General features: G+C 54.9%; 1 protein-coding gene and 1 long non-coding RNA gene across 3 annotated transcripts; one reads left to right on the forward strand and one right to left on the reverse strand.

The window, feature by feature from the left end:
* Positions 1 to 24,334, forward strand: IGFBPL1 (insulin like growth factor binding protein like 1). 2 transcript variants are annotated; one of them, XM_074993995.1, is made up of 5 exons: positions 1 to 412; positions 20,923 to 21,032; positions 22,306 to 22,422; positions 22,844 to 22,990; positions 24,157 to 24,334. In XM_074993995.1, exons 1-5 carry the CDS (start codon positions 31 to 33, stop codon positions 24,160 to 24,162), a joined length of 762 nt encoding a protein of 253 aa, XP_074850096.1. In that variant the 5' UTR covers positions 1 to 30; the 3' UTR covers positions 24,163 to 24,334. The 2 variants fall into 2 exon arrangements, with proteins under 2 accessions (XP_074850096.1, XP_074850095.1); XM_074993994.1 differs by having other exon boundaries at positions 22,844 to 22,985; positions 24,153 to 24,334.
* Positions 11,921 to 26,920, reverse strand: LOC142012971 (uncharacterized). The gene is made up of 3 exons (XR_012645519.1): positions 26,751 to 26,920; positions 15,888 to 16,030; positions 11,921 to 13,118 (listed from the first exon to the last, which is right to left on the reverse strand). It is a non-coding gene; the product is annotated as an uncharacterized LOC142012971 (long non-coding RNA).

A 26,920-nucleotide genomic window follows, 5' to 3' on the forward strand; every position in this document is an offset into this window, starting at 1 on the left:
GCAGCCCCGCTCCGCTCCGCGCTCCCCGCCATGGCCCGGCCCGTGCTGCTGCTGCTGGCGCTGCTGGCGCGGGGCGCTGCGGACACGTGCGGGCCCTGCCGGCCCGAGCGCTGCCCCCCGGCTCGCTGCCTGGCGGCGCCGGACGCGTGCGGCTGCTGCCCGCGCTGCCGGGGCGCCGAGGGCGAGCGCTGCGGCGGGCGGGGCGCGGGGGGCGAGCGCGGCCCGAGCTGCGGCCCGGGGCTGGTGTGCGTGAGCGGCGCGGGGGCGCCCGAGGGCAGCGGCCGCTGCGTGTGCGAGCAGGACGGGGCGGTGTGCGGCTCGGACGGGCGCTCCTACCCCAGCGTCTGCGCCCTGCGCCTGCGGGCCGGGGCCCGCCGCCTCCGCAAGGCGCACCACGGCGAGTGCAGGCAGGGTGAGCGGCGCGGCGCGGCGCGGCGCGGCGGGGCTGGTCTCGGGGTGGGTCCCGGCCCCCTCATCCCTCGGGCACCACGGGCGGGACACCTCCGGGTACCGTCCCGCATCCCTCGGGCACCCCCAGGTCACCTCCCCGCCCGGCCCCGCATCCCTCGGGCACCACCGGCGGGACACCTCCGGGTACTGTCCCGCATCCCTCGAGCACCACGGGCGGGGCACGTCCGGGTCCTGGCCCTGCATCCCTCGGGCACCCCCAGGTCACCTCCCCACCCGGCCCCGCATCCCTCGGGCACCACGGGCGGGGTACGTCCCGGGAACCCCCAGCTCTGCCCCTCCCCGCCCGGCCCCGCACGCCCAGGACACCTCCCCTCTCGGCGCCGGGCTGGGTCCGTGGCCGGCCCAGCGGTTCCTGCGCCCCGGGGACCGGGTATCGCTGCCCGCCGCGCAGGGTGCGGGACAGCTCCCAGCCCCCGCCTCGGAGCCTGGCGCCTTTGCCAGCGCGTCCCGCTCGCGGCCGGGCGGGGTTGGGCTCTGCCGCAGAGGTACCTGCGCAGCGGCTGGGCCCGGCCCGGCCCGGGGTGGTGCGGGGCGGGCGGAGATCTGGGTGCACGCAGGTGAATGGCCGCGCAGCAGCTGCCGGCTCTCGGGCTGGGCGCAGCGGGGCTGCGGAGCGGGGGCGGGTTCCCGCCAGACCTCAGCCCGGGGCCGGCCGCAGTGGCGGGGGGGCGGGCGGGCTGCGGGTCGGGGCACCGGCTCCCCTTCCCCGCGCCGCGGGGGGGCCCTCGCTCCCAGGGGGCGGCGGCCGGAGCTCCCGGGCCCGGGGCCGCCGGAGGGAGCCGCGTTAGACTCCGGCCGGGCTACACGGGCACAGCCCGGCGGCCTCTGCTCCGCCCGCCGGATCGCCGCCCCGGGGCGCGGGAGGGGGCGGGCAGCTCCCATCCGCCTCGGCCCTGCGGCCGCTCCGCTTCCACCCCAGGCGCCGGGCGGAGCTGGGCCAGCGGCGGCCAGGCCCGACGGGACGGACCGCCCATGCGGTGCCCTGTCCGGGGCAGGGACAGGGGCGCGGGCGCGCCCGGCCTCCCGGAGCGGGACGTTCACAGACACCCCGCGAAGGGCGGCGCCCCGGGCTCTGGGCCGGCCGGGAGGCTGGGGTAGGGAGCCCTGTGTGTGAAGGGTGGGTTGTTTGCCTTCCAGCTGCAGAGACGTCTGCTGGAGCAGCAGTTCCCAGCCAGGGAAGGGGGGCGTCAGGGGGTCAGTGAAAAGCTAAGATAAATAAGAGTGATCGTAGAAAATAAGTTCTAAGTAAATTGCAAACTTACACTCGATAATTTTTACAGTAAATATCTTCCAAGCCTGTTGCCAATGGCTGTCCGAAACTCTGCATTCTGGTTTCCTTTTCCATTCCATGAAGGGTGCCTAGGGGCGAGAATTGGCTTTGGTGGGGTCCAAGAACGATTTGGGGGCGACTGGGGTCCGCACTAATGAGAAGGTTGGGGACCGCTGCCCTAGAGCACTGGAGCCTTCCACTTAGACAGGCTCACTTGCACTGCTAAAAGAAATTGGCCCTCTGGCTTCACACGGTTGGCCTGTTTGGATGGTGAACTCTATTACGTTTCAGTAATTCACCTGCATTTCCAGGGGTGATAACTTGGTAATGAAAATTGTCTTGGAACTGGAGTTTGGCATACAAAGTCTTGGCGTGATAAAAGAAAACAATCGCCGTGGATTTAAAGAGAAAAATCATTTTAGCCACTTCAAAGTTACATCAATGCTTGAAGAAAAAGCCTTGTAAATGTAGCAGGTGTACAGACTTCTGGTGTTGCTGTTGCACTTGAAGAACCAGAAGTTTTGATTTAAATAAACTGGGGATGGTTAGGGAGAGGTGGCCCTGGTAGTCTGTGTCTTCACAAAACAAAAAAGCGGGCCTGTAGCACTTTAAAGATCAACAAAGTAACGTATTAGGTGATGAGCTTTTGTGGGACTCCAGAACTGAAGAAGTGGGTCTGCCCCACAAAAGCTCATCACCCAATACATTACCTCGTTAGTCTCTGAAGTGCTACGCGACTGCTGGTTTGTTCTGTGGTTTGTTAACTCAATTTGCACAGCTCTAGTTACACTGGGTATTTCAGAAAGGAGTTTAGGTTGGGCAGGGGATTTCGGTGCTTAAAACCTGACACAGTGAAATCTTTTCTTAGCAGATTCTTAATGTGCAGTTAAATTTGTCTACTCAAAACGGTGACTTTCCATTAAATTAGTGCCTAAAATATTTCTCCTTTCCTCTCCCAAAAAATTAAATACACCCCAGTGAGTCAAATCCTACAGGCTGCCCCAAGCCAAAAGCACAGGGGACCTCTGCCAGCAATGCAGGCTACTACCCCTACCACACACGCTCACGCAGTCACAACAAAACTGCTCCCACCTGCGCCTGCAGCCTCAGCACTGCGCTAACTTCCCAAGCAAGCGCAGCTCCCCCGTACGGTGTAGCTGCAGACCCCAGTCTGCCCCATTCAAACACCCTGGCCCACTGCTGTGGCGGGCCCTGTGCTTTAGTGCTCCTGATTCCTGGACCTGCAGAGGGATGGGGCAAGATGCAGGATTTGCTTCAATCCGTGCAAGAACGTTAACGTCTGTGATGGGTTGTTTGAGGCCTGTGTGAATCCAGGGGCCAAGGGCTGTGAGGTTGTAGCACAGGAGCAAACCTTAAGCAAGGTCAGTGCGTGGCCGCTGCCGAGCCTCTCTGTGGACCTGCTTTCCGGACAAAAGCCAGGCAATGCAGAGCATCCCACGTCCTGTGCCACCTGGGCGCGGTCAGCCTTTGCATTTCCTGCCACTGCTAAACAGCCTCGCCTGCTGGTGCATCCCCCGCTCGTGGCTCGCGTAGTGATGAAGACGCAGCGAGCGGAGGACGCTTCTGTGCCAGTGCCTCACTGCAGTCTGACCCAAGGGCGCTAGTTTCTTCAGCTGGGATCAGAGGGCTCATTTTGAAGAGCTCCCGCCGGGAGCTGGGCTGTCTGCAGGCTGGGGACGTCTGTGCACCAGCTGCTCCCTGTCCTTGCAGTCATCGCGCCATCGCTGGGCGTTTGTTCGCGTTTAATGAGCACCCCGGGGCCCGGCGAGGCAAAGGGCTGCTGGACTGAGCGTGATTTTGCCGCTCTCTGGGGAGGTGGAACAGGCCCGCGCCAGGCGGCTGCACGAGCTGAGCGCTGATACCCGCTCCGCGGCAGCTGGTGAACCGCCGGGACTGCGGGGGCTGCTGGGCTCCTGCGCCCTTCCTCAGCACCACTGCGGGCCGCTGCCTCCGGGAACAAACGTGTTGACCAAAAGACCTCAAGCCCCGGTGCGGAGACGGGCGACCGCGCGAAGCTGCGCTGGTGAGGGGAGGCTCCGCGGGCGGCCGGAGGAGCTCTCGGCAACCGGGCGGACTGCGCTTTCCAGGGCGCGCGATGCGCCCGGGCTCCCGGCGTCTCCTCCAGCGCTTGGCAGATCCCCTTAGTCCTCCCGCCGACTCAGCCCGAGGGGTGAGGCGAAGGCTCCGCTCACGTCCCTGCCCACGGGCGCGCGAGCAGAGGCAGCCTCGCGCTGGGCGGGGCCGGGCGCTTGGGTGGCCCCTGCAGCGCGCTCTCCGTCGGGCTGGTTTGGGCGGTCGGCTGCAGGACCTGGTGCAGGGGCCACTCCGCGGAGCCCAGCGCTCAGCTCTCGGGAGCGGAGGGGCCCCACTGAGAGGGGCCAGGGGGCCCTGTGGGGTCTCCAGTGCCGCGGGCGGGACCCTCGTCCGCACAGCGCAGGGAAGCGCCCTGCCTGGCAGCTCCCCTGGGGAGATCCGGGGTCCCCGGTCTCATGCGGCTCCCTCCCCGAGCGCCTGCGCACAGGTGTGAGCCCGAGCCAAAGAGATGTGCGTGCGGAACCGGCTGAGCAGCGCATGGTCCGCCCCCGACCCCGGCCTTGCGCCCGAGAGCGGGCGCTGCAACCCACAACCGCGAGCGGCTGCTTCCGAGGCCTTGGCTGGGGGAGCAGGCGGGAAAGGAGGGGCCACAGGCACTGAGACCCCTTGCAGCTCGTGCTGCTTGGCCGCTATTGCCGAGCCCGCTGGCCCCCCCGCGTGTGACCCCGGCTCTGGAGACCGGTGCAGGGCCGCGGGGGCTAGGCCAGGGCCTGGGCTGGGAAAGGCCCTTGGAACTTGCCTGACCGCCCCCCTCGCCGGCTAGACGGCCACGAGCGAACCCAGGCCGACATGCAGTATCGGCGCCGCTCCCCTGGGCACTGGGAGGGAAAGGGGCCGGGCCCACGCAGGGAAGGGGAAGCCAATGCCCCCTGGGGGGAGAAGCGCCTTTAGCGCAGGCTGCTCCTCGCGCAACCGCTCCACTCTCCCAGGGTACGCGGCAGCACAGACTGGTTTTCCCAGGGCACCTCAGCGTGGGGGGATTCCAAGCCCCAGGCCATGTGCTGCCCCCCACGGGTGAGGTCTGGCGCCCCTCCTGCGGGGCGGAGCCTCGGGGCAACCCTGGGGTGACTCTTGGTGTTCCAGAAGGGCTCGCCCGGTAGAGGGGTGATTAGGTCTCTTGAGCATCGTTGGGAGCTGCGTGGGCGCCTTGACGCTGACAGCAAACCGGCTGTGGGAGCCTCTCCAAGAGATTCTGGCGCTGGTGACGGGTCTGAACCAGGAGTCATCAGGTGAGGACGTCTGGGCAGGGCTAAGCGGGGCTTAGACTCCGCGCCCGAGTGGTACCCACTGGCTTTCAACAGTGAAATCGGGGTCAGGAGCCAAAGTGTGGAAACCTGCGCCCAGGTCTTCCCAGGCGCTGAGGTGCCCGTCGGTTTCACTGGGAGTTCGGCACCTTGGGCCAAACACCGGACTTCCCGGCTGGCGGTGTTGGTCTTCAGTTTAATAAACTGGGCCTTGAAGGAAGGGCCCCCAGGCCTGCTGAGCAAGCCGGCGCCGGGCAAGGCCGAGGGGACTGCAGGTTCTCCGCGCGTTGGCAGACCAGGACTTCCTGGCTGCCGCAGGTGGTGTGAAGCTGGGAAAGGGCTTAGCTGCTCCTGTCTGAAACGTTCCGGCCGCCGCCCCAAGGACGTTCAGCCTGGAGAACTTCTCGGCCGTTTGCGCGTTTCTTCCAACTCCTCTTCTAAAGCCTTCACTCGCTCAGCGGGTCAGCGGCCGCTGTGCGACGCTAAGTGCCCCGGGGCGAGCCGGCGGGTGGAGATCGACAGAAATGCTTTAATGCCTCAGCGTCTGCAAGCAAAGCTGCTTGCGCGTCAGACACAGCAGAACAGCCAGCGCGCCTGGGGAGCTTGCGGAACGCCCACCCCTGCAAAGCCTGAGCGTTGGCGGCACGGACATGAAGGGAGGGATTGCCGCGTGGGGGGGAGAGAGAGAGAGCCTGGGCTCAGCCCCCGGCGGGGTTCGATAATCCCTGCTTAGGACAGAGCTCAGTGCCATCATTCACAGCCGCCTTTGGCACTGCGTGTGTAGCCCGAAGGAGAAACCGCTGCCCAGTCCTCAGCCTCTCCCACCTGTCCTGAGATGCGCTGCCAGCTCCCCGCCCCGCAGGAGCTGGTGCCATGGTCACAAGGGGCTATTCGCAGGGCAGGAGCCAGAGGCGAGACCAGCCGCTGCGCAGATTTGGTCCTTACCCAGGTGTGAGAGCAGAACCGGGAGATCCCTTGTCACTCGGGCGGGTAGCGCCCCTCTGGGTGCGCCTCTTTCTCACCGAGCCCTCTTGGGACGGGGCCTCGGGCTGCGGGAGGAAGAGTTCTGGGCAGGCCGGCCTGGCTCTTCACACCTCGCTTACGACGACCGATCGCTACCACGTCTGCAGCGGAGGTTGTGCGGCGTGTCCATCGCAGCACCCTGGTCTCCGTTCTCCAGGGAGGGTTCCAAGGCCCGTGGTCCCGGTCCTCTTCCCCGTGCGCGTGCGCATTGCTACCGCGGTTCTCCCGGGTGCGCCGAGGCGTGTGCTGCGGGCACCCCGAGGAGGAAACAGCACCCGGCTGCGGGCGCTCTGGTGAGCGGCGGGAGCACTCGCAGGCTCCTGAGCGGTCACCCGGCGCGCCCGGCTCCCAGCGCGGCTCTGACACGCCGGCTCCTGGTTGCGGAACACGGGGCTGGGGGAGGAGGGCTCGGGCCGGGGGAGCGAGCGGGGCGCGGAGGGGCTCGGAGGCCCGGGTGCTGTCTGGAGGGCAGGAGGGGGCACCGCGCCCCCGCAGCGGGGACCCAGGGGCGCCTGCGGCCGCTCTCAGAGCAGGCGGGACGCTAACTCCTCTGCCCCCGCCAGGGCAGCGCAGGGCCGCGCCCGCAGCTGGGAGCCGCACTCGGGCCCCCGAGGGGAAGGGGAACAGCAGCCTCGTGTCCGCGCCTCAGCGCCGGGAGACCTCGGCCCCTGCCCGCCCCGGCTGCCTCCCGGCGAGACGCGGGGCTGGGGAAGTCCTGGGCTGCTCGGGGGTTCGCCGCCCGCCCCTTGCTCAACACGCGCACCGCAGCCCTCCTGCCGCCGGACGCCCGGACGCCCGGCTCGTTCCTCCGGGGGTGTCGCACTCGGCCCTGCCTTATCCCCGCTCCCCGGGCGCGCCGCCTTATCCCCACCCCCGGGCGCGCCGCCTTATCTCCCCCCCACCGGGCGCGCCGCCTTATCTCCCCTCCCCGGGCGCGCCGCCTTATCCCCAACCCGGGCGCGCCGCCTTATCCCCCCTCCCCGGGCGCGCCGCCTTATCCCCCACCCCGGGCGCGCCGCCTTATCCCCCCGCACCGGGCGCGCCGCCTTATCCCCCCTCCACGGGCGCGCTGCCTTATCCCCCCCCCCCGGGTGCGCCGCCTTATTCCCCCACCCCGGGCGCGCCGCCTTATCTCCCCCCCCCGGGCGCGCCGCCTTATCCCCCCCCCCGGGCGCGCCGCCTTATCCCCCCTCCCCGGGCGCGCCGCCTTATCCCTCCCCCCGGGCGCGCCGCCTTATCCCCCCTCCCCGGGCGCGCCGCCTTATCCCTCCCCCCGGGCGCGCCGCCTTATCCCTCCCCCCGGGCGCGCCGCCTTATCCCCCCTCCCCGGGCGCGCCGCCTTATCCCTCCCCCCGGGCGCGCCGCCTTATCCCCCCCCCCCGGGCGCGCCGCCTTATCCCCCCCCCCGGGCCCCCTGCCTTATCCCCCCACCCCGGGCGCGCCGCCTTATCCCCCCTCCCCGGGCGCGCCGCCTTATCCCCCTCCCCGGGCGCACTGTCTTATCCCCCCACCCAGCGCGCGCCGCCTTATCCCCCCACCCCGGGCGCGCCGCCTTATTCCCCCCCTCCCCACCCAGCGCGCGCCGCCTTATCCCCCCCCCGGGCACGCCGCCTTATCCCCCCTCCCCGGGCGCGCCGCCTTATCCCCCCACCCCGGGCGCGCCGCCTTATTCCCCCCCCTCCCCACCCCGGGCGCGCTGCCTTATCCCCCCTCCCCGGGCGCGCTGCCTTATCCCCCCACCCCGGGCGCGCCGCCTTATCTCCCCACCCCGGGCCCCCTGCCTTATCCCCCCTCCCCGGGCGCGCTGCCTTATCCCCCCTCCCCGGGGCGCGCTGTCTTATCCCCCCACCCTGGGCGCGCCGCCTTATCCCCCCACCCCGGGCGCGCCGCCTTATTCCCCCCCTCCCCACCCAGCGCGCGCCGCCTTATCTCCCCTCCCCACCCCGGGCGCGCCGCCTTATCCCCCACCCCGGGCGCGCCGCCTTATCCCCCCACCCCGGGCGCGCCGCTTTATCCCCCCACCCCAGGGCGCGCCGCCTTATTCCCCCACTCCGGGCCCGCTGCCTTATCCCCCCACCCCGGGCGCGCCGCTTATTCCTCCACCCCGGGTGCGCCGCCTTATCCCCCCTCCCCGGGCGTGCCGCCTTATCTCCCCACCCAGCGCGCGCCGCCTTATCCCCCCACCCCGGGCGCGCCACCTTATCTCCCCACCCAGCGCGCGCCGCCTTATCCCCCTCCCCGGACGCGCCGCCTTATCCCCCCACCCAGCGCGTGCTGCCTTATCCCCCTCCCTGGACGCGCCACCTTATCTCCCCACCCAGCGCGCGCTGCCTTATCCCCCCCCCGGGCCCCCTACCTTATCCCCCCTCCCCGGGCGCGCCGCCTTATCCCCCTCCCCGGACGCGCCGCCTTATCTCCCCACCCAGCGCGCGCTGCCTTATCCCCCCCCCGGGTCCCCTGCCTTATCCCCCCTCCCCGAGCGCGCCGCCTTATCCCCCCTCCCCGGGCGCGCCGCCTTATCCCCCCACCCCGGGCGTGCCGCCTTATCCCCCACCCTGGGCGCGCCGCCTTATCCCCCCACCCCGGGCCCCCTGCCTTATCCCCCCACTCCGGGTGCGCCGCCTTATCCCCCCACCCCGGGCCCCCTGCCTTATCCCCCCACTCCGGGCGTGCCGCCTTATCCCCCCACCCCGGGCGCTCTGCCTTACTTTTACCTCTGTCCTCAGTGGAGATTTCCAAACACTATCCAGTTTGGATAAATCAATGCAAGTTTATTAACTAGAGTAGTTTGAAGTGACTGACTGTGTAGATCTGTATCCCTCAGGCTTGGTTACAAAAGACATAAAAGGGTACAGCTGCAAGCCAATTGCTAAACTTTACCAGCAGTAATCGGTTGAAAAGCAGAGAAGGATTTTTCCTCACTACAATCCTCCAGCAGCCTGCTCCGCCTGGGAATCCTCTGGGCCGAGTCACCCCCACAATTCAGTGATGCTGCTTGTGTCTTCTAAGCAATCTCACTGCAGCATGTAGGATCTGAAGAAGTGGGTCTGTCCCACGAGAGTTCATCACCAAATAAATCACTGTGTTAGTCTTTGAAGTGCCACATTTCTGCTGGTTTGTTTTGTCGGAGTGCAGCCTAACACAGCCACCTCCGTGTTACTGTGCAGCATGTAAAGGTTAAGAGGGAAGTCAAGGTCACCACCTCTCCTTCTTCTACCCAATTCCCTTCTTTGACAATCACCCCTCTCCGCAGCAGTGTGCAGAGAGACTTTCTCCAATGTAGGTGAGATGTGAAGCTCTTCTTGGCTGAAATGTAAATTCTTTGTTTATGCCATTCCCTTCTGGTATGGCTATGGTCTGAAGAAGTGGGTCTGTCCCACAAAAGCTCATCACCTAATAAATTATTTTGTTAGTCTTTAAAGTGCTGCTGGCCTGCTTTTTTGTTTTTTGGTTTTTGGTTTTTATTTTTTTGATAGCAAACTAGTGTGTCTCTGTCCTTAAGAAAATGGTTTGTGGGGTTACCCAGAACTAACATATTTCAGTAACAAACATATGGCAAAATTGCATAATGTTTGCACTGATGTTATACACAGTCAGTGGTACAATAATAGTCAGCAGATTATGAGCTTTCAGTGCACCTCACACAGCACACTTTGTACAAAATATATCATAACCACATAGAACTGGAAGAGGGAGGTAGCCGCTTTAGTCTGTGGCTTAACAAAACAAATCAGCAGTCATGTAGCACTTTAAAGACTAACAGTAATTTGTTAGGTGATGAGCTTTCGTGGGACAGACCCACTTCTTCAGATCTGGAGATCGTGCTGTCCTGGAAATGGTGAACGTAGGGTACAGGATGTCACAGAGAAGCAGCATCAGGTAAATTTAGATTGAAGAGTGGAGAATATACAAGGAAATGTTGATATTGTTTGCAAAGGTAGTCGCCAATAAATGGGCATTTGAAAAGACAATTTAAGCCCAGACCTTGCTGGCCATTAAAATTTACTGACAGTTTCAATGGACAACTCTTTGTTTTCATTCCATTGAGTAGTTAAGTAAAGCTAGGTGCAACTACAGTGCAGGTCTGAACACAAAAGGCTGCATGAAAGTCGGAGAGGCCTAGCGGTGTAACAGAGGAAACACTCTTGTAAAATATAGGCAAACTGGCACTGGGGTTGAAAAGCTGTTAGAAATGCAGGACTTTGTCTTTCTCTGTATCCCTATTTATTTGGGTAGTGAGCCTCTGCAGTCTGCCTGTTTATCTCACTGAAAGTCAAGATGTTCCCACCTTGCTGGGAAGTCGTCTCAAACGTTTTGTGATTGTACTACCTCCAAAGCTGAAGACTTTTCATTTTGAAGATTCTGGATCACAGTGAGAGGGGGTGGAGGGAGCACCCTGACTGCCCATAACCTCCTGATAACACAAAGCAGCCGTAAATGTAGCGTTGGGATAGCTGAAAATAACTATCATCCAGGGAATGCAAACTGACAAACTGTGGCTTTTCTCAAGCACTAAAATACGGGTCACCCTCAGATCGACCCAATCACATGCCTCTCCTGGAAAACAGGTTTTACATCACAGCCCTGGAGAAATAGATGGTTTTTGCATTGTGCCACGAAGAGCACAGAACAGGCCAGATAATGGGGGCAGAGGTGCGTCATCATCACCCATTGTTGGAATGATTCCCTGAGTTGGTACAGTCCAGGGGGCTGTATAGGCAGGGGAAGTACAGGTGTGGAGGATGCCTTAGCCTGGGGCATGGAAAGGGTGAGTCAGAGAAATGCCGCTCAGCACCTGCACTCTAAAAACGTTGCTCCAGCACCACTGGTGGGCTGCTGAACAGTTTAAGGCACACATTTTGTGGGGGACACAAGGATGCACAGGTGCCATCTTGTACATAGTTCATGGATAAAAACAAACAAGCAGTCCAGTAGCACTTTAAAGACTAACAAGTGCTATAGACTAGCATGGCTCTCTCTGTTATCGTTCAGGGACGGCAGGGCACAGCATTTGTGTGTTCAGCTACAGGCTGTGTGTGAGCAGAATCTGGAGAGGTTTGTCACTCACCACCAAAGCAGCATAAAAGGCACCCCAGGCTGGTGTTTTAAATGGACACTGCTGTTCAGTGGTCCAGGTTGTACCCTGATAAAAGCACAGCAGATATCTGGCATCTGGAAGCAGCTAAGGAAGCAACCCCACCCCCACCCCTAAGGTGTGTAACAGAAGCTGAGCAGCTTCCCAAGGAGAGGGATTGCCTGTATTGCAACCTTCATCTCCACTGTCTGCTCAAAACAATGGGGTTTAGGGATGGAAGCACCAGCTCCCCTGGCATTAAGTAGTTTGCTACTCTCTGATGGGACAGTACTGATTGTGCTAGACAGGTTCCAGGTACATATTCACCAGATGTGCAGAGGAGTCAGAATTATTTGAAATAATCAGTTTCAAGTGAGGAACTGCTAGAATTGGTGATCCAAGAATTTTAATATTGCCTCAAATAAAACAGTCTGAATATGAGCTGAAAATATCTTTTGGGGTTGTGTGTCTTTTTCTCCTTCTTGTCTATTCTCAACACCACTGAGATTCTGTGTTGCAAGGGGACCATGGGACATGGCCAGCGTTCCCTGTCAGCTGAGCACTTGGGTGTTCACCCGGGAGAGATTCAGGTGCCACTCAGCTGGTTAGCAGAGCGCCCACAGTTGGTAGGGAATGTTTCTATGATTGTGCACATCTGCACATGCCTTGGTGCACATAGCAAAATTTATTCTGCTCCTGAGTGGGGAAAAAAAATGAGAGGGAATCCTGGACATGGCACAGGGGTTTATTTTGACTGAAAATCCATAGAGGGTTATCCCCAAGGCCCAAAGAAGCTTTGGGTTTTAGTGTGGCTTGTAGCGTGGGAATATCTTTGCATTAAGCTGCTCATTCCAGAACAGCTCTCAGTCCATCTCTCTCAGGCAGTTTCACACTAGCACCCATCAGCACAATAGCTGCTTCCCTCCCGCTTCGATTATATTGACAAAGTGAAATTCATGGAGCCTTAGCAGCAACAAAGGGTCCTGTGGCACCTTACAGACTAACAGAAAAGTTTAGAGCATGAGCTTTCGTGAGTTAACTCACTTCTTCAGATGCTGGTCCTGGAAATCTGCAAGGCCAGGTATAAATAGGCCAGAGCAAGGCTGGGGATAACGAGGTTATGGAGGAGGTCATGGAGCCTTGTGACCCTCCTTTCTGTAAACTCCATATGGGATGAAGAGTCGAATGCAGCTGGTGCTTTTCCTATCCTGGCATGGATAACCTCGTCTGTTCCTCTGTCGGTGCCCATAATAGTCCTCAGCTAGGTGAACTGCTCCACGTCTTCCAGGTCGTTCCCTCCCAGTGTGATGGCTGTGTTGTTGGACTAGCTGATCCTCATGGTCTTGGTCTTTCCCTGGTTAATGCTCAGTCCAGTCATTGAGGCAGTTTTGTCGAGTGTTGTGACCTTTTCTTCCATGCCTTCATGTCCGTGTGAAAGGAGGGCGGCAAAATCAATGTTCTCCAGCTGTTAGAAAAGCATTCGCTGAATGCCCTGCTGATGGCCACCTGTTGTCCGGCTCATAATCCAGTCCACTGTAATCAAGAACAGGAAGGGGGACAACAGGCCCCCTTGTTGCACTCCTGAGAATATGCTGCAGAATTCTGTCAAGACACCGTTGTGAACAATCTGTGAAGACGAAACTGCGGCTCTTCAACACAAATGTGAAGAGTGGGCTCTTGTATGGCTGTGAGACCTGGCGTACTAAAGTCTTCACATCACAAGCTACAGACATTGATAAACAGATGCCTGAGCTACATCCTTCACGTCAGATGGCAAGACTTGGTCACAGCCGAGGAGCTCTGGAACAGGGCAGGACAAGACCCAACTGACATTTAAATCAAGAGAAGAAAGTGGGAACAGCTCAGCAACTCTCTCAGAAAATCATCATCCAGCATCGTCCATCACGCTCTCACGTGGAACCTGCAAGGAAAACGCAAAAGAAGAAGAACCTCAGACAATGTGGAGATCTATTGCAATTGAAGGACAACTGGGCTACTCCTGGCATCAGCTAGAATTTTTGTCCCAAAGCAGAATGAAGTGGAGGAGGCTTGTGGATGACATGTGCTCCACCCGTAGTACAAGGGGTAGCGGTGTTAGTCTGTACTCTAACAAAACAAAACAGCAGAAATGTAGCACTTTAACAAAATGATCTATTCCGTGATGAGCTTTCGTGGGACAGACCCACTTCCTCAGATCAATCCCATTTCCAACACAGACTGGCATTCAGAAGTACAGAGGTCCAGAAAAAATTGCAATAAAAACTGACAAATCAGGTACCTAGGACTGAAGTGGGGGTGGGGGGTGTTAAGTGTCTTGCCTGAGGTAATTACGAGCATCAAAGGAAGGTAAGCAGCCGTGTTAGTCTGGATCTGTAACAGCAACGAAGGGTCCTGTGACACCTTATAGACTAAGAAAAAAGTTTTGAGCATGAGCTTCCGTGAGCACAGACTCACTTCATCAGATCTTGGACCAAGACCAGCATCTGATGAAGTGAGTCTGTGCTCACGAAAGCTCAGGCTCAGAACTCTTCTGTTAGTCTATAAGGTGCCACAGGACCCTTCGTTGCTGTTACACTCCTTGTAATGTGTGAGATAATTGTTGTTTTTAAAAACAGATTACATAGAGAAAGTTATCAGAGGGGTAGCCGAGTTAGTCTGTCTCTTCAAAAACAACAAGAAGTCCTGTGGCACCTTACAGACTAACAGATACTTTGGAGCATGAGCTTTCGTGGGCAAAGACCCACTTTGTCAGCTGCATAAGTGGGGGCGTTTCAGAGAAGGATTTAAAGAGGGAGTGTCAGTCAAGGGGAGGGCCAGAGCTGACAAGGTCTATTCAGTCAGGGTGGAAATGGCCCATTATCAGTAGTTAATGTGGAGTTGTGAACATCAAGAGGAAAAACAAAAAAGCAGTCTTAAATATTGAGTCTGTTCTGCTATGGCTATGGTCTGAAGAAGTGGGTCTGTCCCACAAAAGCTCATCACCGAGTAATCATTTTGTTAGTCTTTAAAGTGCTACTGGACTGCTGTTTTGTTTTGATAGTATACAGACTAGCATGGCTTTCTCTGTCACTAATCAAGAGAGGAGAAATTAAGTCAGTTCAGTCAGGGAGGATGTGGCCCATTGTCAGTTGCTAATGGGCAGGTGTGAACATCAAGAGAGGAGAAATTGCTTTATAATGGGCAAACCACTCCTAGTCTCTGTTCAATCCTTGGTTGATGGAGTCAAATCTGCAAATGAATTGCAGCTCTGAAATGTCTCCTTGCATTTTATTCCTGAAATTTTTTTATTGTAGGACTGCTACTTTTAAACCTGTTACTGAGTGTCCAGGGAGATTGAGGTGTTCTCCTATAGGTTTCGTACGTTACCATGCCTGATGTCTGATTTATGTCCATTTATTCTTTTACATAGAGACTGTCCAGCTTGGCCAAAGTAAATTGCAGTGGGGCATCACTGGCACAAGATGGCACATATTATATTAGTAGATGTGCAGGTGAAAGAGCCCCTGGTGGTGGTTGGTTGACTTTGCCTATGAAAACTTATGCTTCGGAATATCTGTCAGTCTATATGTTGCCACAGGATTCCTCATTGTTTTTATAGAGAAAGTTGTGAATTGGAGTTCATATTCAAATTTGACACATTAACACTTGTATGAACAGAGTTCCCCCGGAAGTGGCATACCCTTGGCAATTCACAAAAAGGAATGTGGTCCTTAGGATGAAGCTGGGACCAGCCTCTAACATTCAGGACATGCTGGCAGCGGCAGTGATGTGGTAGCCATGGAGGGATGCCAGGGCTCAGCATGGTCTAGCCCATGGAGGAGGAAGACAGCTGCATTTTTTCAGTCAGCTGGAACCTTTGTGTTACTTTCACCTTCAGCTTCTGACCCAGAAAACTGCAGGAGCCCAACTGACCAGTGACAGGTTGCTATGGGTGGGCCTGTGTGGCAGGACAAGGTCAGCTTCCCAGTGAGCAGGAGATGGGAGCAGGCATTTCTAGTCATAGATGCTATGTAATCCCATGGGCTCAGCGAAGAGTTAGAAAGGACCCCAAGCTCTCTCACGGTGCTGTTGACTGTGGCCCATCTGCATTCAGCAGGAGAGGACAACAGGCTTCCCTGTTTCTTCTTGCAAGTGTGTCCCCCTTGCGAACAAGTGCATCCGAGTTAAGCTAGATGCTCGTTTTCTACTGGGCATTTGCGACTATAACATGTGCGCTCCTGATGGTTGAATGGCCCATATGGCTAAACTCATCCAGCTGGCATGTCTCTGCAGCACCTCCTGGAAGTAGCACCAGACCTGGCAACACTACTGATCTAGTCTGACCTCCTGCCTACCATGGGCCTGCTGAGCCTCGCCCTTTCTCTCCTCTAACAGGCCCCTGAGCTCCTGCTGGGTTACCCAACTCCTCCAGTCTTGATCCAATGACACAAAGTGACAGAGAATCCACCACTGATTCCAGTTCAGACCAGCAAGTGGCCCGTGCCCCACACTGCAGAGGAAGGTAAAATGCCCCAGGGTCTCTGCCAACCTGAGCATGGTGGAAATTCCTTCCCAATCCCCAATATGATGATCAGTTAGACCCTGAGCATGTGTGAAAGACCCACCAGCCGGACACCTGGCAGAGAGTGAACAAAATACTATTCCAGATTTGGAAAAAGATGTTGCAAAGAACTGAGTATTTAAATACTACCTTCCAGAGTCTGATGCTGAATTCCCTGCCAGAGCTTTGGGTACCTCTTTGTAAATATACGTAAGTCCATAACCTGCTCCATTTGAAAGTGTCAAAGAGCTCTAGAGTTACAGAGATCCGGATAGCAGTGATAGGACAGGACCCTGTAAGGAGCAGAGAACATAGAATCATAAAACTGGAAGGGACCTCAAAAGGTCATCACATCCATTCAGGACCAAGCACCATCCAGACCAGCCCTGACAGTTTGGAATTTTTTCTTAATGTCCAGCCTAAACCTCCCTTGCTGCAGTTTAAGCCCATTGCTCCTTGTCCTATCCTCAGAGGTTAAGGAGAATAATTTTTCTCCCTCCTCCTTATAACAACCTTTTAGGTACTTGAAATCCGTGATCATGTCCCCTCTCAGCCTTCTTTTCCAAACCAAACAAACCCAGTTCTTTCAGTCTTCCCTCACAGCTACTGTTTTCTAGGCCTTTAGTCAGTTTTTTTGCTCTTCTCATCACTAGTCTTACACAAATGCACATACTTAGATCCTGTCCAACCTGGCAGCGTGCCCCAGGTAACCTCGTTAAGGCCCTTCCAACCCTGTATTTCTATGATCCTGTGAGTCTAGGCCAGTCTTATTTTGTTTAAATAAAGGCACAAGGTACAACCACATGTCCTAAACATACGTTCATGGGAGTATTTTTAGAATATTGGATCATAATTTGCTCATGATTTAGTAGTGGCTACTTTTGGGTTATTTTTTCTTGCCTATATGAATTATAAGTAAGAACCCACTGATAAGGAAACAACTGAAGTGTACGTTGAGAAGGATTTGAAAAGGGTAACCTTTCTTGCTTTGACACTTGCATGTTGAAAATCATTTGTGAGCACAGGTGAATTAAAATAAGTATTAGCTACAGTACCTCAGTTATGCAATGGACTGCTAGCAATTAATCTTGAAAGGCACACTGTGTCAGAAGTCACTTACCCTAATACTCCTGATTCGGTTCTGCAATCGTCCTAATACACAACTTTTCTCCCCAGAAGCTTCAATTTACACCCAAGGCTAACAGTATCTTAAAGCAGATGTGTGCCATTAAGTTATTAGTGCATCAGAACCCTGGAAAGCAGAAGGGGCTCAGCAGGTATTAATCTTTGAATCCAAAGGAAATTACTCTGCATTCTGAACAGGATGCTTTATCTTCTTCACAGACTCAATTAAGCAGCATTACTGCAAATATTCATGCCTCAGTGGAAATTTTAAAGATGCAGTATGTTGGAACAGATGGTCTTTTTCCTTTTCTCTTGTTTTCCAAAGAGTGTTGGCTTCTCTGCCAACTGCCAAAGGGAGGAAATAGCCTATGCGTATATCAGCTGAGTTCACAGTGTTCAATATTCTGCATGCATCCACCAACTGAATAGACATCAAACATAGTATCAGGTGCCAGGTCTGATGGGTCCACACTATGGGATCCCGTGGTGTGAAGTCTGGTGATCAGAGCTTTTCTTTGGCAGGCAAGATTAGCAGTCATAACTGGAGTGACAGTGAGTTCCTGGAGAGTGACAGACTCAAAGGCGTCCTCCTGCGCTAATTGCCTTTGGAGGAGGAAGAGTGCTTCTGGTAGGGAATCCAGGGTGACTGTCTCTAAGTTACCTTTCTTTGTTGAAGCAGTAAATTGGCTTAATTTGGCACGGGTGCACGCTGTGAGGAAGACTGCTATTAGTCATCAACGTTGCTATAGATACTGATAACAAAGCCATCCCTATGGAAGAAAAACGGGAATATGGGGAGGTTGAAAAACCTGGCCCTCATTAAGGCCTTGTGTTGTAAGACACCTTCCTTTCTTCTCTCAACGGATATAAAGCTGTGTTTCTTGTGCCATTGAATTGGTAGCTTTCGTTAGCAATGTAGTCCTGAAATACTAGTTTACATTGTGCCTTTGTTGGCATTGTGACATTTCGTCAATGGCTTTTGTTGAAGGAGCTGCTAACCATGATAAGACATTTGTCATGACTGTGTTTTAAAAAGACAGATAAATAAGTCTGTAATGCTAATGGCCGTACCGCGCGTAGGACATGATCCTGCGAAGATCTGTATGCATATTTAATTTTATGTGGGTGTAACCCCCTTGCTTTCAAGTGGCCTACTTGGCTGCATAAAATTAAGCTTATGTCTGTGAGGATCAAAGGACAGTGGTAGGTAACGGAGCTCGGAATGCCAGTTTCATAGGCAGTGGTCTCTTTCACCCTCAGGGATCCAGTCCAAGACAACAAAACTTCCTTAAACAGCTTCCCTTCTCAAATGCCCCCTCTGTGAGCACCACCCTGTGTGGTAGTGTCCCTAGGCCATTAGCACTTCCTGGAATGTTGTGTTGTAGGATCACTTTTCTGCTCAGAGAACGTGAGCTAAATTCTCCTGAGTATGGCCAGAATTATGTGCAGGACTATTTCAAAAGCTAGGTAAACTTGGATTAGGTAGCAAATAGAACTCAGTAGTCTTAACATTACCAATTGGTTCATATTACCTCATCCTATTTTAAGGATATAGTCTGCAAACGAGGTGGGTGAGGTGATTTTTCCACTGAAGTTGGACCAATAAAAGATATTAATTGACCAATTTTGTCTTTCTGATATCCTGGGATGCAACAGCTGTAACTCCACTGCACACTGTCTGCAAACAAGTCATTGGCACCAATTAAAGGGGTAGAAAATGGACTAGAAATCTGGAGGAAGTCTTAACTATGCCATCTTGAGGATAACCAAAGAGCAGAAATGCATTATTTCTATTTCCAGTGATGATGTGTTTTATCACCTGTAACCGTTTCAAGCTTTGCAGTAATTCATCTCACCATGTGCTACCTTCATAGGAATACAGCAGCTGGGCACACCTAGTCATTTAAGGCCCTGATCTGCACAAGGTGTACCTCCCATTGATGTTCACTCACATACATCTCACTGCAGGACTGGAACTTTAGATGTAGATGCAAGAAGTGGGCTAAATTACATCTTTGCTTTAGTTTAGCTGCTGGCAGATAGATTGAGACTCTATCTGATGTATATAATGAAGTCAAAACAAAAAAGCAGTCCAGTAGCACTTTAAAGACTAACAAAATAATTTATTAGGTGATGAGCTTTCGTGGGTAGACCCACTTCTTCAGACCATAGCCATACCAGAACAGCCTCAATATTTAAGGCACAGAGAACCAAAAATAGTAATCAAGGTCAACAAATCAGAAAAATTATTATCAAGGTAAGCAAATGAGAGAGCAGAGGGACAGAAGTGGTTGGGTGGAGTCAAGAATTAGATAAAGCCAAGTATGCAAAAGAGCCCCTATAATGAGCTAGTAAGTTGCCGTCCTCGTTCAAACTATGTGTAAATGTGTCAAATTTGAATATAAAAGAGAGTTCAGCAGCCTCTCTTTCCAAATGGCTGAGAAAATTCCTTTTCAGTAAAACGCAGACTTTCAGGTCATGAACAGAATGGCCCACTCCATTAAAGTGGTGGCTGACAGGTTTGTGAATCGGTCTTTTTTATGTCTGTTTTATGCCCATTAATTCTTTGTCCAAGAGAGTTTGAACTCTGTCCAATATACAAAGCATCTGGGCATTGTTGGCACATGATGATATATATGATGTTAGTTGAGGAGCAAGAGAATGCACCCATGATTCTGTGAGTAACCTGGTTAGGTGCAGTGATGGTATCTCCAGAACGGATATGTGGACAAAGCTGGCAGCAGGCTATGTTGCGAGGAAAAGTCCCAGGACTGGTGTTCCTGCGGCATAGACGGTGGCTGTGGGTGAGAATCCTCATAATGTTGGGAGGTTGTCTGTAGGAGAGAACAGGCCTGTCACTTACGGCCTTCTGGAGTGTAGCATCCTGATTTAGGGATAGGTCGTAGGTCTTTAATAATGTGTTGCAGTGGTTTGAGTTGGGGGCTGTAGGTGATGACCAGTGGTGTTCTGTTCTTGGCTTTTTTGGGCCTATCTTGGAGTAGCTGGTCTCTGGGTATTCGTCTGGCCCTGTCGATTTTTTTTTTTATGTCTTTTGATGGGTAATTCAGGTTTATGAATATTTGGTAGAGACCTTGTCGTTTTTGGTCTCTGTCAGTAGGATCAGAGCAAATGCGATTGTACCTATCTTTGTCCGCATATCTATTCTGGAGATACCATCACAGGACCTAACCAGGTTATTCACAGAATCACAGGCACATTCTCATGTTCCTCAACTAACATCATATGCCATCATGTGACAACAATGCCCAGATGCTTTGTATATTGGACAGACTTCAAACTCTCTTAGACAAAGAATTAATGGGCATAAAACAGACATAAAAACACTCCTGATTCACAAACCTGCCAGCCAGCACTTAAATGGAGTGGGCCATTCTGTTAATGACCTGAAAGTCTGTGTTTTACTGAAAAGGAATTTTTCACAGCCGTTTGGAAAGAGAGACTGCTGAACTCTCTTTTATATTCAAATTTGACACATTGTTTGAACTGGGATGGCAATTTTCTAGCTCATTAAAGGGGCTCTTTTACATACTTTGCTTTATCTAATTCTTGACTCCCCACCACCACTTCTGCCCCTCTGCTCTCTGATTTGCTCACCTTGATAATAATTTTTCTGATTTGTCAACCTTTATTACTGTTTTTGGTTCTCTGTGCCTTAAATATTGAGTCTGTTCTGATATGGCTATGGTCTGTCCCACGAAAGCTCATCAGCTAATAAATTATTTTGTTAGTCTTTAAAGTGCTACTGGACTGCTCTTTCTTTTCGATAGTATATAGACTAGCATGGCTATCTCTCTGTTACTATTCATAATGAAGTCAAGCTTCCCAGGTGGAAGGGCTAAAGCTTTTCAAAATGAAAGCTCAGAACCATTTTATTGCCTCTGGTTTAGAGACAAATCGAAACCTTTGCTACTCAGTCATCATCTCTGGATGACTGGAGGAATTTGAGGGTTTGTTACATTTCAAATTGGCCCATACAACTGGGGCCTTTCAGTAGTACCATGTAGCTGCACTAGAACTGAAATGTGCTTGTTATTTCCAGCTCCTGTGATTGTTGTACCACCAAAAAAGATTCATAATATAACTGGTGCCCAAGTGTACCTGTTGTGTGAAGTGAAGGCAGTTCCCACTCCCGTGATCACATGGAGAAAGGTATGCCAACATCTGATTACATTTGAAACAACACATTACACAGGATCAGACACATGTAAGACAGAGAAACTGACATGGGGCCAACTCCACCATTGATATAAATTGTCTCTGTGCCATTAGACCAGATTTCACCAGGATGGAATTTGGCCCCTTTCCTTTGCTCTGTTGCCATCCCTGCTTGCAGATGATTGTGTTCAAGGTGAAAAGGGTACATTAAAGTGATAACAAGGCAGTGATTCCCTCAGCCTGCTAGCAGAACCCATCTGCACTGGAAACACCTGCCTCCCTGTGGGGCTTTGAGAACTGGAAGGGAGGTTTGACTAGTTTGGTCTAGCTCCCTGGCCTCTGTAAATCAGTAGAGAAGCCCTGAGCTTAGCAGAGTATCTCTGACTTGCAGCAGCCCGGGGCTGGCCTGAGTACATCCCTGGCAGAGGGGAAGAAGGGAATGACTATTCCGTCCCACACAGTGTGCAGACTGAATATAGGACTGGCTTGGCTGGGGGAAGAGGAATTCTGGGCTGGAGGTTGGTCTGACAGAGGGGCTCTGATGACATCTGTGTGAGTCCTCAGAGGAGCATCAGGGGCAGAAACAGTCTCAGCCTACTGATTTTGGCTGTGGAAGGAAATCTCTCCCCCACCTCCCAGAAGAGAGCTAAGGCTTTGGGGACGGGCAGAGGACTGGGGTGCTAGATTCCTAGGAGCTAGGAGCAGACCGTCAGCCAGGCACTTATTCCAAAGCTTTCAAAGCAGGGTGCCCAAAGTTAGGCACCTAAACTGAAGGGGCGTGACCTTCAGCAGTGCAGAGCCCCCAGTGCTACGCCACCCCTCATCCTGCACACCCACCACTTACATGAGGAGCCAAGTAGTGGCACTGGCTGCATGTGTGCGGAGAGAACAGTCAGAACATGCCAGCAGCAAGCTGGGGAGAGCCAGGATACAACCAGCCACATACCACTGTGCAAGAGAGAGGCACTGCCTCACAGTGCCTCCCGGTCCCTGGCAAGGATCTGCTTCTCGCTCCTGGCAGTAGCTGTGAGAGCTTCTGCTCCCTACGACTTCCCCCGAGTGATGTGCAGTGGGAAGATAATGGCATGTGTTCTTCTGTTATAGGCATCTCTCAGTAAAGCATTGGTGCACACTGCAGAAGTTAGTAGAGATTGCAATATGTTGAGCTTATACCTGCCAAGAGCAGAGCTCACACACTGATGAGTGTGATGCTTTCAAAGTATTCCACACCTATGTTAACAGTGTGCAATGTTGTAACACCCCACAGGTCACAGAATCACCCAAGGGAGTTAAACTCCTGGAAGAATTGCCTGGAGACAGAGTAAACATTGCAGTCCAAGTCTGTGGCGGTCCTTCTAAACATGAGAGCACAGGCTGGGTTTTGGTAAGTCTGACAAAACAAAGAGTAGTGAGGCCAGAGGTGGGGAAAGAGAGGGACAGGCTGGTTTGGGAGGCTTTTTCCATACAGAAAATACAGTACCTCACAACCAAGTGATCAAAACAAAAGAGCAGTCCAGTAGCACTTTAAAGACTAACAAAATGATTACTCGGTGATGAGCTTTTGTGGGACAGACCCACTTCTTCAGACCATAGCCATAGCAGAACAGACTCAATATTTAAGGCACAGAGAACCAAAAATAGTTATCAAGATTGACAAATCAGAAAAATAGTAATCAAGGTGGGCAAATAAGAAGAGCATTTTAGCCTTTGTTTTGAAGGAAGAAAGCTAAAATTCTTCAGATTTCTCGTAGTTACCAAACTGGATGTATGGTTGCCCTTTTGCTGACACTGTGGTGTTTTGCCAGATCAACCCACTGATGAAGGAAGACGAGGGTGTTTACCAATGTCATGCTAGCAACATGGTTGGAGAAACTCAGGCAGAAGGGAATATCAAAGTGACTGAGCAAAGTAAGAGGACTAACTTCCTAGAAGCAGATGACATAGCAGGTAAGGTTAACATTACAAATCCACATCAGTACCACAGAAGCCTGTGGGGGTTTTTTTTGTTTGTGTTTGTGTTTTGTTTTGTTTTTGCCTACTCTTGATAGCCTAAACACACAGATGTAGAGGAAATATGGCCAGGAGCAAGGAGGGGCCTGGAATCTCATTAGAGATTGAAGCATTGCCTCAGTATTATCTTGAATGAGTCATTTTCTTCCATCTACCTTAGTAAACCTATGCCAAAGCCTGAGATGATAAAAGGCATTGCAATGTGCTAAAGACCTTAGATTTTTCAAAAGTAGATACTGCTGCATGGAACATTTCTGGGTATGTAAAGTTTTGAATCCAGAATTTAATGATTGCAGTGTAAATACATGTCATACATGATCAGATTGTTTGACATATTCAGACCAGAACCCAGCTTTTCATTCCATTTTCTAAAGATGATGCAAATGCCACATGCTAAGGAGACAAAGCAGACTTCCCTCATTAATGACCAGTTCCTCTGTCATCTTCTCTCCTGTGTAATATCTTTTAACAAAAATGGATTTAATTCACACCAGAGAAGAGAGCTACCACAATACCTATGCAACACATTTGTATATGCCTTGTGTTTGCACTTTGTATGCTCAGGGTGAATTTCACCCTAAGAAAGAAGAGCAGACACCAAGCAGATAAAAGAGTGACCAAGCTTTAAATAAAGCAACCAAAATGTCCTTCTACTGATATCTTTATATTTTCCAAATATTTTACTGTAAAAGTCTGATTCCCCACAGCATTATTCCAATTTTACGCTGGGTCAGTTCCATGGATTTCTATGGACTCTTGAATAACTGGAGTAACACAGTGAACTGGGCCCCCAATACATGACTCTAGCCAGGCAAGGCTGCAAAGCAAAGAGGGTGAATGGCAGTCAGCATCTTGTGCAGCACTGGCCTGGAAAAGCAGCTGTGCAAGAAAGTAATGTTTGTTTCTGGATGAGTGTTTAATATTAAAAGAATACATCCAGTTTAGCAACTATAATATTCAAAAGGTGTATATTTAATTTTGTGCTGGTTTTAGCCCTGTCAATGTCACCATCACAGCTCAGTTTTCTATAGTACAAATTATTACAAATCTTTGGATAATAATCTCTCAAACTGTTTTTTTTTTTTTACATATTTCTTCTTTTAGGGAGAAGTGATTCAGTCTTCACTTGGGGGAAATAAAGATCATCAAGCACAGGCTAAAAATCAGTTAGTGGCTTCCTTTGTTATATTATAGAATTAGGAAACTGCATTAGTATTATGCGGTTAATGAAACATTTTTGTACATTTTCCTATTTGGATAAATTAATTTAAAAGTCTGTACTTTGTAATGGGAAAAAAATAGAAATAAAACTTTTTTTTTTAGCCATTTTAAAGATTGCCTCGAGGTTGCTTTTTATTGGCACTCTCAAGCGTTCCCAGTAGAGGGCAGCAACTACCTGTTCCGAGGAGAGCTTTTGGTATAATTCATGCAGGTCAGGCTTGGCGCTAAGGACAATTCACAGCAATAACAATAACTGTATGTCAAGTGTCAGAGGGGGAGCCGTGCTAGTCTGGATCTGCAAAAGCAACGGGGGGTCCCTGTGGCACCTTACAGACTAACACAAATGTGTGCGGATAAGCTTTCGTGGGCACAGACCCACTTCGTGAGATGCAGGTGACCTCATGCCCATACATTTCTGTTAGTCCATACGGTGCCACAGGACCCCTCGTTGCAATAGCTACGTTTTTAAAGCACGCCAGGTACGGCAGACAGCTGAGGGTGTAATGCAGCGGGGGCGGTTGTTGCCCGTGGGCTGTGACTGAGCAGCACACCGCGCTCGCAGGGCGCTCCAGGACAGCCCGGCAGCGGCCTGCAGCGCGTCAGAGTGCGGTGCGGTGCGGTGCGGTGCGCCCGCCGCGCATGGGGGCGCGACGCTCAGCGCAGGGCAGAGGGGTCGCTGGCGGGCGGACGGGCGGGCCCCGCGCAGCAGACACCCGGCTCGCGTGCGCGCAGCGGCGGGGGCGCGGGGAGACCCGAGGGCCGCTCCCCAGCCGCACGGCTGGCTCCCGCACGCGGCAACCCAAGCCAAGCCGGGGGGCACAGGAGCTCCGGGAACGGCGCACCTCGCGGCGGGGGGGCGGGCTTGGCCCTCCCAATCCCACCTCGGGCCGCGCCGCGCCGCGCCCCGCCTCGCCTCTCCTCCACGCCCCTTCCCCCGCAAACCCCGCCACGCCTCTCCGCCACGCCCCTTCCCCCGCAAACCCCGCCACGCCCCGCCTCTCCTCCACGCCCCTTCCCCCGCAAACCCCGCCACGCCCCTCTCCGCAAACCCCTTTCCTGCCCCGCCTCTCCGCCACGCCCCTTCCCCGCAAACCCCGCCCTGCCCCGCCTCTCCGCCACGCCCCTTCCCTGCAAACCCCGCCCTGCCTCTCCGCCACGCCTCTTCCCCCGCAAACCCCTTCCCGCCCCGCCCCGCCTCTCCGCAAACCCCGCCACGCCCCTCTCCGCAAACCCCGCCACGCCCCTCTCCGCAAACCCCTTTCCTGCCCCGCCTCTCCGCCACACCCCTTCCCCGCAAACCCCTTTCCTGCCCCGCCTCTCCGCCACGCCCCTTCCCCGCAAACCCCTTTCCTGCCCCGCCTCTCCGCCACGCCCCTTCCCCGCAAACCCCGCCCTGCCCCGCCTCTCCGCCTCGCCCCTTCCCCCGCAAACCCCTTCCCGCCCCGCCTCTCCGCCACGCCCCTTCCCCGCAAACCCCTTTCCTGCCCCGCCTCTCCGCCACGCCCCTTCCCCGCAAACCCCGCCCTGCCCCGCCTCTCCGCCACGCCCCTTCCCCCGCAAACCCCTTCCCGCCCCGCCTCTCCGCCCCGCCTCCCCGCAAACCTCTCCCTGCCTCGCCTCTTGGCCACGCCCCTTCCCCCTCCCTGCCTCGCCTCTTCGCCACGCCCCTTCCCCCACCTTGCCCCGCCCCCACGCGCGGGTGGGGGGCGGGGCGGACCCGATCAAGCCTCAGGCCCCGCCCACCACCTCCGCTCGTTGCAGAGGGCGGAGCCGGGAGCGGAAGTCATCCGTTGCCGGAAGTGACGGTGCCGTGAGTGCTGTCGGCGGGGCGAGGCGCAGAGGGGCGCGCTCGGCCGGGAACATGTCTGAGGGCCGGTCCGGGGCAGGGGGTGGTGCGCATGCGCGGCGCGCGATCGCCTCGGGCGGGCTCCCGGGCCACGCTGAGGTGACCCCCCTCCCCGTCCCCGCTACCGCGAGAGGCGCTGTCCGGCCCCACGTGTGCGCAGCCCCCGGCGCGGCCCGGCGCTGTGCGGGGAAGGGGGCGGCTCCCGGGCCCGGCGTCGTACATTGCCTCGGGGCTGCGCCAACTGACGCCGCTCTGGCCTGGCCCGGCCCGGCCCGGCCCGGCGGGGGGCCCGCCAGGAGCGGCCTCGTGCTGTGCTTGGGCGTCCCGCGGCGGGCGCTTGGAGCGGTGCACGCCGCGCGGGCAGCCGAGCCTGGGGCTGGGGCGGGGACCGCCGCCTCCTTCGAACGGGCCTTGGCCCGGACTTTGCGGCGCGAGGCGACGCGGCTCGGTTCGGTTCGGTTCGGTTCCGATGCGACAGCCGGACCCAGACGCGCGCGCCCAGGGCCCCTGGAACAACAGCGCGTGGCGGCCCCTGGCCCCGGCCGTGTCGGAGCACAAGCGTCCGTGGGCAAAGGCCGCCCGTCATGGCGGAGCAGTTGTCAGCCCAGCCTGTGCTCACCTTTCCAGTCACTAACCTGCTGTAACAGCGACGAAGGGTCCGGTGGCACCTTACAGACTAACGGAAAAGTTCTGAGCGTGAGCTTTCGTGAGCACAGACTCACTTCATCAGATGCTGGTCTTGGAAATCTGCAGGGCCAGGTATAAATAAGCCAGAGCGAGGGTGGGGATAACAAGGTTAGCTCAG

The sequence above is a fragment of the Carettochelys insculpta genome, chromosome 5, assembly GCF_033958435.1.
Source record: "Carettochelys insculpta isolate YL-2023 chromosome 5, ASM3395843v1, whole genome shotgun sequence".
Classification (NCBI taxonomy): Eukaryota; Metazoa; Chordata; order Testudines; family Carettochelyidae; genus Carettochelys; species Carettochelys insculpta.

Bases quoted from the DNA above. Each gene is read 5' to 3' on its own strand.
- IGFBPL1 (XM_074993994.1), top strand. From the start codon at position 31: ATGGCCCGGCCCGTGCTGCTGCTGCTGGCGCTGCTGGCGCGGGGCGCT. The intron at 413-20,922 runs GTGAGCGGCGCG...TGTTATTTCCAG, and splicing joins CCACGGCGAGTGCAGGCAGG to CTCCTGTGATTGTTGTACCA. The intron at 22,423-22,843 runs GTAAGTCTGACA...GTGTTTTGCCAG, and splicing joins AGAGCACAGGCTGGGTTTTG to ATCAACCCACTGATGAAGGA.